The following is a 13,316-nucleotide window of genomic DNA, read 5'->3' on the forward strand; positions in this document are numbered from 1 at the left end:
CCAAGTGACCAGGAAGCTCCAGTCACACATCACTGCCCTATACCTCTCAGAGAAGCCATATTCCACAGGGAAGGAAAGCTTTTACTCTGAAAGTTCGTTCAAATGACATTGTGAAAGCCAGAGGGTGAAGGGAAGCTTCATGCTGACATTACAGGGGACAAACCACAAGCTTCTGCATGATGTGTTTTACACCACCAAAGGCCAGAAGAGCACTATAGGGTAATGAGAAACTCTGGAAAGATGAGTCTGTGAGTAACCAGGCAAGAACAGTCATCAAACACAGTAAAACTTGTGTTTTCTGCCACCAGCTCCCAAGCTCTTAGTAAAAGCCAACTTGGTTAAATATGTTCTTGTATTACACTTGCGGTTCACAGTTGTGGTTTCTGCCTCCTAACAAAACAGCAAGGAAAGAGACCATTTAGTCACACAAGACTGCTTGTCAGTAAAGAAAATACAAATTTACTTTTATTATAACCATAAAGAGGCATTAATTTAACAATTAGCTGTACATTCAGCACTCAGATATATATCTGTGCCAAATAAACTCTCTTCTCTTACTGCTAAAAAAAGAACACTTCTCAGCAATGCACAACCTGTGCTTACAGGATGTTTATTGTCTCTGTATTACAGTTATCTTGACAGACAAGCCTCAGGATACAGAATAAAGCTTTACTCTTGGACCAAAATAGGAGGCAACATTTTTTATTTTAAAAAATTAAAAACAGCAAGTTTCTAGTCAGATAATATAAAGCATCTTAAATTAATCTTTTGAAAGTATTTGCACTATTTGTAAACGTAACTATCTGAAACTGTACATGTTTAAACAAATGTTCATTTAGCAAACAGGCTGTATAAACTGATTGCTCTTCTAATCCTTCCACCAACTGTCCTAGAGCTGCCTGGGTACTCTAAGAGAGAAATAGATCCCAAGCACAGGAGAGACTACTGCCATGGTTTACCCTTCACATCTCTTCTGTACAATGCCTGTATTTAGTCAGGCATAACTCTGTACAGTGACCATGCAGTCCATCTGAAAAACTTTATAAAAAACAAATATACATATATTACAACACACTGGACAGTATTTTACAGCCTGTATTTCTACATAAGTAAAGGGAGAGGGCAAGTTTTTCTCCTTGTTAGTTCCTTTACTTAGTTTTTAAGGAGTCATATGAGGTCTTGTGAGTACCATTTATGTGTCTCAGCACCACTGCTGTAACACTTCTTGTGGTAGCTTTCAATCCTACCATCTTATACTCCAGCCTTGTTATTTATAACAGGACAATTATTAAATCAAAATACCACCGATGTGCAAGGAAATTTCTTCATATTCAAAAGTACAGAACAGACCTTATAAATAAGTTAAAAATCTGTCACATCACCCACTACATTTTCATTTTGCAGTGCTGCACAATGAAGATTTACACACTGAGACACCCTGAAGTGTTCATTCCATTAAGGATCAGACATTTAGCATCCAGCTTTCCACACTAATGTCCAATTAATGCTCACTCAACAATGGGCGATGTTCACCAGTTACCGAGTACTTATCGTGCCTTTACAATGCAGATTTGACAGCCTTGCATATCGAGTTTCAGGCATCCCCACACCCCTTAATTAGCACTTTCTCCACGGCACAAAGGCTGTGCAAGTTCCAGACCCGGTTCCCACTTTAAACAATGTGACACCACCATATGATCTTGGGAAAGGCAAAAAGCCCAGTTCTGCCCTAAAATTAGGTAGCTGAAAACCTCGATGCTAAGCACTGTTGTAAAGCATCTGAAAACATGCAGTTCCCTCAGAAACAACAGAAATTATGTTGCACAGCCTTCCATTGCAAATCCCAAGGATGAGACTCTTCACATGGAGAAAGGCTAGAGTATGACACTTCAGGTCAGACCTCACAGCTTCCAATCACAAGAGTGTAAGAAAGACAGCCCATCCAGTGTTTCAAGAAACACTTCACATGTGGGAAATTAAGTTCTCCCAAGCAAGAACCTCTGAATTACTTTCAAGCATGTGGCAGATTACCAGGATTTTCAGGGAAGCTAAAGAAAAACTCAGACCATGCCTGCTTAAGTCAAATCATCATACCAATGTGGTCATCTTCCAAGTCTCACAAAAATCTATTGCTCCTCTCGTTTGACTCCCTGCACTGTATTTCCAGCATCTTTTTGAAAGTGTGACTTTCTATTGCATATATCAGCTCATTAAGGGAAAGCAAGAATGGTTTTTATATTAAAAAAACAAACTAAAAAGGTTTTCAATTTTGAAAATATCTGGAAAAGGCAGTAATTGAGCTTCCATACGAGTGATCAGCAAAGGGGTTTTTGTTTCGTTTTCTTCTTCCCACTGCCCAAGCCAATGAACAGAAGACCTTTACCAAATCAACAAACCTGTTCATTTTGGGGTTTTGTCCCTAAAACAGGGCTAAGCAGCCTGGGTAGTTTTGATGCAGACTGGATTGCACACTGGGATCCTTCGTTTATTTCAAGCAAATGTCTCTTCATTCTCTTCACTGCCTGGCATTTGGCTGAAGATTACTCCAAGCAGCCTCACTGTTGGGCTACTTGGACATTGACAATAGTAAGTTCACCTGAAAGACAAAATGAAAGCCTACTTTAGACAGAGTAGCCAAGTTTCAGAACTGATGTGTCATATTTTAACCTTTAAACAGGATTCCTAGGAAGCACATTAATCAGAAGACAGCTACAAAACAACAGCCAAAATTTCCAGTCCAGTGCCTACTCACAGGCTTTTTAAAATGCAACTGTTGACCATGCTGACCACTCATTTCAGCAGTCACAAACTACTGTGATAGACTTCCTAAGATAACTTCATGTGTTGTCAAGAGATTCCAAAAAACAGGGACACTGGCAAAAAAATGTTACCATTCACCTCAAACATCTGAAACACATTTGGGATCCTCCACAGTCCTTGTTTCCCATAGATAACAGTACGGCTTCCCACACACTTCAGTTCGTAGGATCAATGATCCTAAGGTTCATCAGATAAACAATTAGAGGAAGCCATCTCCTCCAGGATAACCCCACCTCTTTATGGTGCATCCCCCCCACTCAGCACTCCAGGACAGTTATCACACATTCCTGTAGCCACGCGCACTGCAGGCAACATCCTCTAATCCATAAACTAGATATTTACCTGTTTAAATACTGGCATCCTGCCATAATCAAGATTCTACCCACATTCCCTAGACTACTAAGGTCAAAGTGACATTTTTAAAAGCCTGTTTGGTTTCTGACAGAGAATCCTAATACAGGGAATTTTTAACCCAAATTATCTTTGAGACTAAAGACCATGTAGGGTTACAGTTCCATAAACATCTGCACATTTTTTCAATACAATTCACTTTAAATGCACTTTAGTAACTCATTCTTGTGCTTCCTAAATGTAAAAGTTGCTGCTTTCTATATCTGTCAAAAGAAAGACTGCCTTCAAACGCACAGGTTTTTAAAAGGCATATTCACTGGCTTTGATACCTTTCCAAGAAGACAATGCCAGGAAATGGCAAGACTCTTCTACAATGCTGTACAACTCAATCCCCAGCAACATCAATCACCACCTTGGTTTAAGAAAATCTATCAAACATTCATTAAAAAACCCCAACCAAACCAAGTCCCCTCCTGGCTGAGAGTCTTAAGATCAGATGAAGCCCAAAGTTTAATCATCCAGGATTAAGGGGGATAAGAAATAAATAATGATTCTGAACACTGGAAGTACGAAAAATGAAAAAAATCAATGTTTATAAAAGCCAGTCACATGAAAGAGAAACTGATAAAATAGGGAACTTCAATATATACCTGTTCCATTGAAGGACAAGCTATGATCTGGAGGTCTTCATTACTAAATTCCTCCTTTAACAGAGCATGGAGTTTCTGGAACATTTGCTGAATGTTATTCTTTTAAAGGAAATAAGAAAAAAAAATCAATACTAAAAAACACAACACACATCTTAAACATGAATCAGAACAAACACAATGTACATGGAATAGCTACTGAAGTGACCAGGTAGAGAGAAGCAGTCAAGCTTCTTGAACTTTTCTAAAACAAGCCCCAGAACAGCTACAAGGAATCCACATTAATTGTGAGATAAAAACTACAGCTAAGATGTGCTAAAGCAAAACACTGAGTCCTAAAAACTTAACCTGGAAGCTTAAAACTCAAGCTTGCCTCATCTGGTGGTTTACAGCAGGTTTTCCACTGAATCTGAATTATCCTCTCTGCCTCTGGTGCTTCTGCCCATGCATGACTGACCAAAATCGACTGGTTTGGTGTGAGACAGAGTTAATTTTCCTTATGGTAGCTCATTTGGTGCCAGGTGGAAGATGTATTCAACAATAAACAGTAGCAGTTAACTTCCCTGTAATGTATGTGTGTTGTGCAGTACAAGCAAGAGCAGTTCAGATGTTTGGATTTGGTGTTTTTCAGCTGAAGATCACACCATGAAACATCTACAGGAAAACATGGCAGCAATACTCACCCTGACTGGCTTAAACAGAATTAATTCTGTATCTTTATTGGATAAGTATAAGGACATGCTTCGTAAAGTTGATGGCAACTTCGTTTTTATTGTCTTGTAAGTGGAAGAGACCAGATCGTTGATCTTTGCTGAAAGTAAAAGAAAAGAAAATATGTTTAATAGGCTAAAATGGAGCTCTGCTCACTGAAACCTACACTCCAAAAAATCACCTCTGCTCTCCTGGGGCAGATCATTACCACAGGTTTGAGTGGAAGGGAGAGAGGGGATGCTGGGCTGTGCAGTGGCAAGCCCATCACAGGACCACAGCCTGCCAGACACTGCTTCCTTTCCCTGCAGAAAACACACCCACCCCATTTCTGAAAGCTACCACATCCTCCTGAGGTTTCTGAAATCACAGACCTCTAATAGCAATGAAGTTCTACACAGGCTCCCTCCCAGAAAACTTACCTGGAAAAGAAACTGCTGGGCAACAGTGCTAGTAAAGAGAAAAGAATATCACAAATTCTCCTTACTGATCATGGGCCCTGTCTGTGAGAGGAAAGGCTACAGAGAAATCTGGATTTTGAATTAACCAGACAGGAATTTTCTGTCAGACAAGACCTTCCTTCTTTACTGCTAGGAATTTTAATGATTTTACAAGATCATTGCTTAAATGATACAAGATCATTTTCCCCCCCACAACTTCAACTTCTGCCACATCTAAATTTTCTGCCTAGTCCCACTTCCCAGACAAATGACTCCAGGAAACAGCAGAAGCTCTGCTTCGATCTGCTTCTACACACATAATTATCTCCAAACAAACATTAAAAATACTCCTGAAGAAGCAGGAGATGTTAAGTGGAAGCTCAAGTTAGCCCTTGAGAGCGTCTGACCCATGGAGCAGCACTGAATTATGTATGAACATGGCTGGCTTTGCATCTTAAAAATATGATGCAACAGAAGGTTCCAATGTATGACTTGGAATAATCAGATTTTTTCACTCTGAAGCACAACTTTGTAATGTGAAGAGCAGAACAACCAAGGAGCATCTATAACTGCTCCAAACGTTCCTATGAAGCGTTCACATTTGAATTTTTTAAAAAGAGGGAAACCAACCCAGATTCCATTTTTGCATAGTGACAGGAAAACTGAAAACAAAGCAAATACCAAATGTACAGACCATAAGGGCATCAATGGGGATTCATTCTTTCCTACAAAAGCAAAAGCATTATCATAACGTAATCAATTACTTCCTTAAGCACATTCTGTAGGCAGTTGCAGAAATGCTGTTTACATGCAAGAACAATCACAGCTTGAGAAATACTCAAGGCATTCATCTACTGCACCAATTAAATACACACTCTGAAGTTTGTCAGATTTTTAGAGCTGGCTTAAGACATTTCAAATAGCACATAGGCTAAAATGGAAGCTAGGATCTGCAAGAATAAGACAGTTATTATATGTAGAATTTTTCAAAATCAATCACAGTCTCTCAGTCCAAGTTATTCTGACCACCTCTTCAGATTCCTAATAGTAACATGAATATAAACCAAAGTAAATACCTGGTTGTGCCCAAGGTTGCTGTGAAAGGCTGTAATTGGGACCTCCTTGAGTGGCCATTGTTTTCAAAGCAGCAACCTAGAACAAGTAAAATCAACAAAATGATGCTTCTTTCAGTTGAGTTCGCAACAAAATGACCAAGTAAAAATTGCACAACTCTCTTAGATATGACAGTGTACAGAATCTCCACTGCTCTGTCTCTTCTATGACCTGACTTAACAACACACAGGGGAAGCAGCCTGACAGAAAAGCAATTCAAAATTACAACCGCGATCAATTCTTGAAAGTAAAATTCGAAATGGGATTAAATTTACAAAGATGCTCAGGCACCTAAGGATATAAAACCTCGAAAGAGACTTATCCTTAAGCAGCTTAGTCAAACTTCCCATATTCCTAATGAATCATTGAGATCACTCAGACAAGTTATCAATCTCACCAGTTACCCATCTATATTTTAGGCATGCCACTGACCCCTAACCCAGCATGACAGGCATGGGTAAATTTAATACTGTAATCTTCTAAATTCTCAAAAAATCAGTAGCTGGGATATCTGCAGTCCATGCAATGCTGTAGCCCCAGTTTCTGAGAGGTCAAGTCACTTATTCTCAAGATCTAAGGTTCAAAATAGATCCTGTTGCGAGGTTTTCTCAAGATACCTAGAAATCCTGACCTCTAGAGCAGGTTCTAGAAAGAAATGTATTGTAACAAGACATCTAATACTCTAAGACCTCCCTCAAGAACACACATAACCCAAGACAGTTTTTGAAGGCTTTACAAATACAGTCAAAGTAGTTCCTGCAAAAAGAAAAGCTCCTCCCAACCTTCACACACCTGTTACAATTCAAGGAAAAATTAAAGCCTCTTGATCAAAGAACACAAGGGTTGCTTTTAAAAACAAACCACGACATGTTCCTTTAACCCATTAATCTCAAAAATACCTGGAAAATTGCTGTTGGAACTTAAAGGAAAACACATTATCTTCAGCTAATCACACAGCACTAGCAGCTTGTCATATACCCATTTTAACTACCAATTCCCTTATCCTACCAGTACTTCAGTTAGGTTAACAAACAGACAGCACATTTGTACCTTTGTCATGAACTCCTCCAGCTGTTCTATAAACTGTTTGGTTTGCTGCTGAATAAACTGCTCACAAGCTGATTTCAGATGACGATCTACGTCTTTCTTGGAGTCGATATAATGTTCTCTGATTTCTGGAGTACCCTTGAACAGAGAACGACAATTCTCTTCTTTTTACTTGCCAGAGATCACCACACACTTAAATGACTCAATTTTTCTTAATGCAATAAGACTCTGCATTACCTCCAGTAAGAACTGTATCAAGGCGTTGTTGCTGTTCAGTCTAAAAAATCTTGAAACTGCCTTAGGATTCAGGATTTTAAATGCCGCATCTGTGAATCAGAAAGTCACTCGCACTGTAAGTCAATGCCACTCAGCTCCAGGAACTACAAACTCTAATCACTCATTTATGCAGAAAAAATGGCCCAGCATGAATGATTGTGACTGTAACATTAATGACTCTAGCACTGCTTGGAGTGGATGCACAAATGCACACGCACAGAAGCATGCAAGGCTTAATTCACTACTTTTCAATGGCACCTATGGTACACCTGTACCTAACAGTTACACAGTCTAAACAGGTAAATACATTACAAGAAACTAACAAGTTGCTGATATTAACTGCAGTGCTATGAGCATGAAAATTGTGTGAAGTCTCCTCTTCTTGTTACAATATCTCCAAGTGGAAGACCTTTACATAAGCTATTTAAGCATTTACAAACAATATGCAAAATTGGTTTTTGCATATTGTTTGTAAATATGAGAAAAACAACTACAGTTGCATGAGATAACTTTGAATTGGCTTTTTTTTTTTCCTCTGTGCTTAGCTGTTTTAGTTAGGACTAAACAACAAAACATCAAGGTTGATAAACATTCATGTTTATGTTCTCTACAGAAGTCTCAAGAAGGAAAAGCAACAATGTCTGTAATTAATACAAGATACTGAAATTACACCTATAGTCTTAACAGTATGCTGTCAAGCTGAAATCTAATCAAATTGGAAAAAAGAAAATTATTAGTTGCAGTACAGCTTTTTACCCTACTGTCAGCCATTTATCATCCTACACATCCATCTGCTTTTTTTTTTTTCCCATTTCAAAAGGAATTCTGCACACTGTATAAAACAGGGGGAGGGAAAAAAGACATATGAGTAAAAAGGCATCAAATAAAGAGAGAATACCAAATATAGGTTTGTAGGTTTTGCACCGAACTAAGAATCTGCACTCCTATGCAGTGAAATATGATCACAGAGCAAGATTGGTTTTGTTCTGAATTTTTTATCAGCAATTTGAGAAATTCCAAAGATTTCTCAAATTCTTTATTAGAAGACTATGAGCTAGTCCTTTTTCCCACCAAATATTACAGCCACATGAACCTTAACATTATACTACTTCAAAGAAATTGGGCAAAAGCATGACTTTGACAGTAAGCAGTACTGCTTCATCTGTAAATACCAAATTAAATCTAAAACCTGTGTGCAGAAGTTTGACTAGAACACAGTAAAACTATTAGCCATGTTATTTTTTCTTCTACAACTCATCCCAAATATAAAAGCCCTACTGGCTTATGCTACACCACAGTAAGAATTAAGCACAACATGCACCTTTTCAACACCACTGCCACCACCATCCAATATAAAGAAAGTGTTTTCCATTACTTACCGCTACCACCTGGAAAGCACTGGCTGGCACAAAAATTTATTCCATTAAATAAAGATGAAGAACAAACTTGTATGTCAGCCAGGGCAAGACACCAAAAGGATGTATTTGCCCTTTAACCTCCAGTCAACTAGAAACCACTCAACAGGTAGAAGGTTTCATTGATGTTCAAATGCAACAAGTGAAATGGTTAGTGTAAGAAATGCTTGCTTCAGAGTTAAGACTGCAGCATATTAGCAGGAAAGAGAAGTTATTTCTGCAGCTTTCTCTTCTGGAATGGAAGGAGAGAAACTTGACATGCATCCAATAATTTTTCCCATTATCCTCACCAACTTGGAAAGTACATGACAGTTCAATTTTGTATTGAGAGCTTTTTTCCTGAATTTCACAAGGGAACAATAGTACAATTTCAAAAACCATGACCACGGCCACTACTTCTGTTTTCCTACAAGAGACATGCTTGCTAAATAATACCATAATACTGACACTGTTTATTGAATTTGCAAAATGAGAAATCCTTCTCAAAACAAAAACCTCACAGAAAGGTCCAGGAAATCTTAATTTGCTCTTCCTAAGTTGACTACGTATTGCTAAATTCTCCTGCTAAGCAGCAGTAAGGAAAGATATTCCTTTTAACAGGTCAGAAAAGAGGAAAGAGATCTCTGTGCAACAGAAATGTAGATTACTTAGCTGTTCTTAAAAGAGACTGGATAAATGAGTTAGGTCAGCAGTGAAAGCAGGCAAACGCATTTCATACAAAAATAAAGAATTTATTAAACACACCATGAATTGCCCTGACTAGGACAAAGGTTTTGGTTTTTTTCAGAGCAGCTAGGAACAAAGCAAGTGATTAGAAAAAGCATACAGATCATTGCAAGTGAACATAAAATAAACCCAAAATTTTTGCTGGCACAAAGGGAGGACAATCCCATCCCATTCTGTAGCCAGCAACTGTTCAGTACCTCTAGTTTTCTTAAGGTCCAGGGAAATTTCCTTAATGGTGAAATCAGTGTGGAAAGGAGCAATTTGTTCACGAAGAATCAGAAGGTGTTTTATTAAGAAAAGCTGTCCATCAACTTGGGTCTACAGCACAAGAGAAAGAACATGCATTACATGTTAAAAAAAAAAAACCCAAACAATTAAATGAAGAGCAAAGTTTCAACATTTCCACTTTTATTAGTTAACAAGCTTTTTCCATTAGTCTGTAGTATCATTAACTACACTCTGGGATCAACAAATCCCACTTCGGTGCTATTCCTAATACACTGCACTACAGAAGCAGACTTTATTCCCATTTCTTAGAAGAATTAGATTACACAGCTGTATTACTAAATGTCCTCATTAAGTAAAGATATCCACTATTTGAAAGATACAAATTTATTCTTCTTCAGAGAGAGGAATTATTTCATGTAATTCATATAATTTATAGTTGAAAAACATGAGGTTGTAAATTTGTTTTCATCATTACAATTACTAAAAAAAGTTAATCTTCCTGTAATAACCTTGATTAACTGTGCAGTTCTGCAAAGGTTTTACAATGCATTTTTTCCATGTCATTAAACACAAAGCTTAGTTAATTTCTAAACAGTACAGCAAAGATACAAAGAGTAAAAGAAGGCCAAGTCCACACCTTAAAAATGATCAGCTTTGCACTGCTTGTTATTTTAGCTACATGCTTCATACTGCATGCTGGTTTTAATCTTTAAAATTCATGGCTCATTGAGGTAAAAGGAGGAGGACTCTAGAATTCAAATTTGGTTTTGTAAGCTGGAGGAGAACTTTCCTTGATATAACGTTAAATAAAACAGAAAAGAAGAAATCAGATTTAAATCTGCAGTTTCAACAAATAGAAATTTCACTAAAAGTGAGTGGTGAAAAGGACTTCTTCAGTTGTTTGGGTTTGGCTCTTTTTTAATTTTTATACGCATTATTTCACCAGATAACATTAAATTACCATGCATTAAGAACAGAGGGGTGGAGATCCTAGTTCTGGGCCAACCTATTTAGGGTTTATTGCAGGACAAATTTTATTCTCTGCAATACTTTTAAGTCAATGCTGGCCAGGTACACAGTGCTGGAATTGGTATTTAACTGCAGAATTTTGAATCAGTTACACAGGAGATAGTTATCTGCTCAAGCTGAAGGGAAGAGTAGTTTGAATTTCTTTTTAAAGATACTATGTTTAATGGATATTTCTCAAAGGACACTCAAAAGAGATACTTTAAAATAGATATTTCCAATCAGAACTAAAACCTTTTTCATTACTAAATATTTATTGCTTCTAAAAATCCAACAATTTTAGCCTACTAAGACTTTTTTTGTTGTTGTTCACTTCCTGGCTCTGAGGAATTAGCAAATTACTACAGGATTTAAAGGAACTGTGCCAGGAAAAAGAAAGTTTACTCCAACTACTTAAACACAGTTAAAGTTTAAATGACTTGATGACTCTGCATTGAATTCTGAGCAACACATGAGATCAAACCTTTTGATGATAAAGTTCTGAGCAGAGAATACTTAAAACTTCTTCCCAGTGAACATAAGTGAAAAAGCTTTTTGAAAATTCAAACAATGGGGGCAGAAAAAAAGAGAAAACAGTAACAGGCAGTGAAAGTAAATACAGAGAGCAAAGTCTTCTAGGGGAAATTTCTCTTTAGGCATCACTTCACTGAATTCCAGTGAGTTACAGCAGCCTGTAAACACGATTGCTATGATCTGTATTCCACCTTTTCAGACAGCCTAGCATGTGAATAATTATCTTTGTCCTGAAATACAGTAACCATAACTAAGAACTGGCAAATCCATCAAGTCTCTAGGGGCAGAGCAACATGCTTTGACTAAGATTTTAACAGAATTCTGAACTGCTGCTTCGTGACTTTAGATATACAAGGGGCTGTGGAAATCATACCCAAAGCACAGATTCTGACCTTGTTTTTGCTAATGGAATCAGCAGCTCCCAGCAGCGACTGGATGCAGGCAGATAAGGCCTCTTGCGATAATCCCTGAAACACTGCCCTCTGCAGGGAAGAGGAAATCAGACCAACCAAAGAGGTGTTAGCAAAGCTTAGGAAGAATTTTAAGAGTTGCACTGTGTGAACAATGTGTTTACCAGCTTATAAATTAACTAGCTACAAACATGTTGGCTAAATGCAGGGACACAGGATGGAGCATTCAAATACAAAAACATGCTACAAGCACTCAGGCTGGATGCAGGTACCCACACAAGCACTCCCTGCTCACCCTGCAGCTCTGAATTGGCACGTGGGTAGCAACATGGTCAGTGACACCTCACACATTCAGAGCCAACAGCATGAACGGTGTGTGCTGGGTAACCTGACCAGACACTTCTTCGTGTCAGGGCGACTACCTGTGCGTGCAAGCTACATCTGCAATAGACACGAGATCACTCAGTGAGCTTAACCTCAGGCAGGCTCAAATTACCTCACATTTGTGACAGCTTAGTAAACAAACATGACAGCTGCCATGGCCCAGGGGACACGGAACAAGTCCTTACGTGGCAGCAATATGATCCTAAGGCTGAGACAGCCATATAGGAACACAGCTCGCCCCCCAGGAGCACTGCAACAGAGCACAGGAGAGCCCTGACTGCCCCAGACTTGGCAGCACCACTCCCCCCACTTGCGTCTTTCCAATCTACAGGGAGCAGGCAAGGGGTCCCAGTTCTGCTACAGTGTCTCAGAGGAACACTAAATTAACCTCTGTGCAGGCACACTGTAAATGAGCCTTGCAAACAATGCAGAAATCTCATTTACAAAGGTCTAGCTGAAAACAAGGGCAAATATTCATCTATCTTTAGTGGGATTGATATTTTAAGCAATAAAAAATTTGTATCTTCCAGCTTCTTTTTTAGCAATAGCATCTTGGCAGGAGTTTCATGTAACACCCAACAAAGATATTCTGATAGCCATTAAATGTATCTAATAAAGATACAACACACGCAGAAAAGCAAAACCACTTGCATTAGTTTCCTCAGAGATTTGTCAGCCTTATATGCTGTTAAGTGAGCAACACAAAACAGATTCTAATGGAAAAGTCTTAAAATATGTGTTAAGTAAACACTGCTTTTGTTTCTGCTAGACATGAAGATTTCCACTGTGTTACACTTTGGAAATGTGTTCCTACATTTTGGAACATAAACACATGTGCCACAAAATATTTCAGAGCGTTTTCAAAATGTAGAAGCAGTAGAGTCACCATTTTTAAGACCAGAGACATCACAAAAACACATTCATCCAGTAATTTCAGGAATAAAATCATTCCCTGTAATTGACCCAGAACTTTCTATTTGTTCTCGTCCTATTCACTCCTCTGCTTTGGTGAGACCAGTATCTTGAACATCAGACACTAAATTATTTCTGTAACAGCAAAAGTGATAGATGTACAAACCAGTGCTATTTTTCTAATTCTACAAATATAAAACTGTCTTGGAAATGATGACCTAAATTTGCCAGTTCACTTGTTTTACATAAAGATAGCAGCAGAAAGACCGAGAGGTTAGAGGCCAGAAATTGTCTATTCCT

At 38.3% G+C, this 13,316-nt stretch overlaps 1 protein-coding gene across 1 annotated transcript in view; it reads right to left on the minus strand.

Moving 5' to 3' along the window:
- Nucleotides 1-2,258: 2,258 nt before the first annotated feature.
- The window catches only part of COG3 (component of oligomeric golgi complex 3), a 28,879-nt gene continuing 17,821 nt past the window's right edge, over nt 2,259-13,316 (minus strand). The window contains exons 16-23 of the mRNA XM_066176191.1: nt 11,703-11,792; nt 9,741-9,861; nt 7,364-7,452; nt 7,130-7,264; nt 6,043-6,118; nt 4,502-4,629; nt 3,822-3,920; nt 2,259-2,596 (exon numbers count right to left, since the gene is read on the minus strand). Of these exons, the coding sequence (XP_066032288.1) occupies nt 2,567-2,596; nt 3,822-3,920; nt 4,502-4,629; nt 6,043-6,118; nt 7,130-7,264; nt 7,364-7,452; nt 9,741-9,861; nt 11,703-11,792 (768 nt within the window). The 3' untranslated portion in view covers nt 2,259-2,566. The remainder of the gene's footprint in view (nt 2,597-3,821; nt 3,921-4,501; nt 4,630-6,042; nt 6,119-7,129; nt 7,265-7,363; nt 7,453-9,740; nt 9,862-11,702; nt 11,793-13,316) is intronic.

Source organism: Chamaea fasciata, unplaced genomic scaffold (genome assembly GCF_029207755.1).
Source record: "Chamaea fasciata isolate MVZ Bird 193981 ecotype frontalis unplaced genomic scaffold, bChaFas1.0.hap1 SCAF_2, whole genome shotgun sequence".
Lineage (NCBI taxonomy): Eukaryota > Metazoa > Chordata > Aves > Passeriformes > Sylviidae > Chamaea > Chamaea fasciata.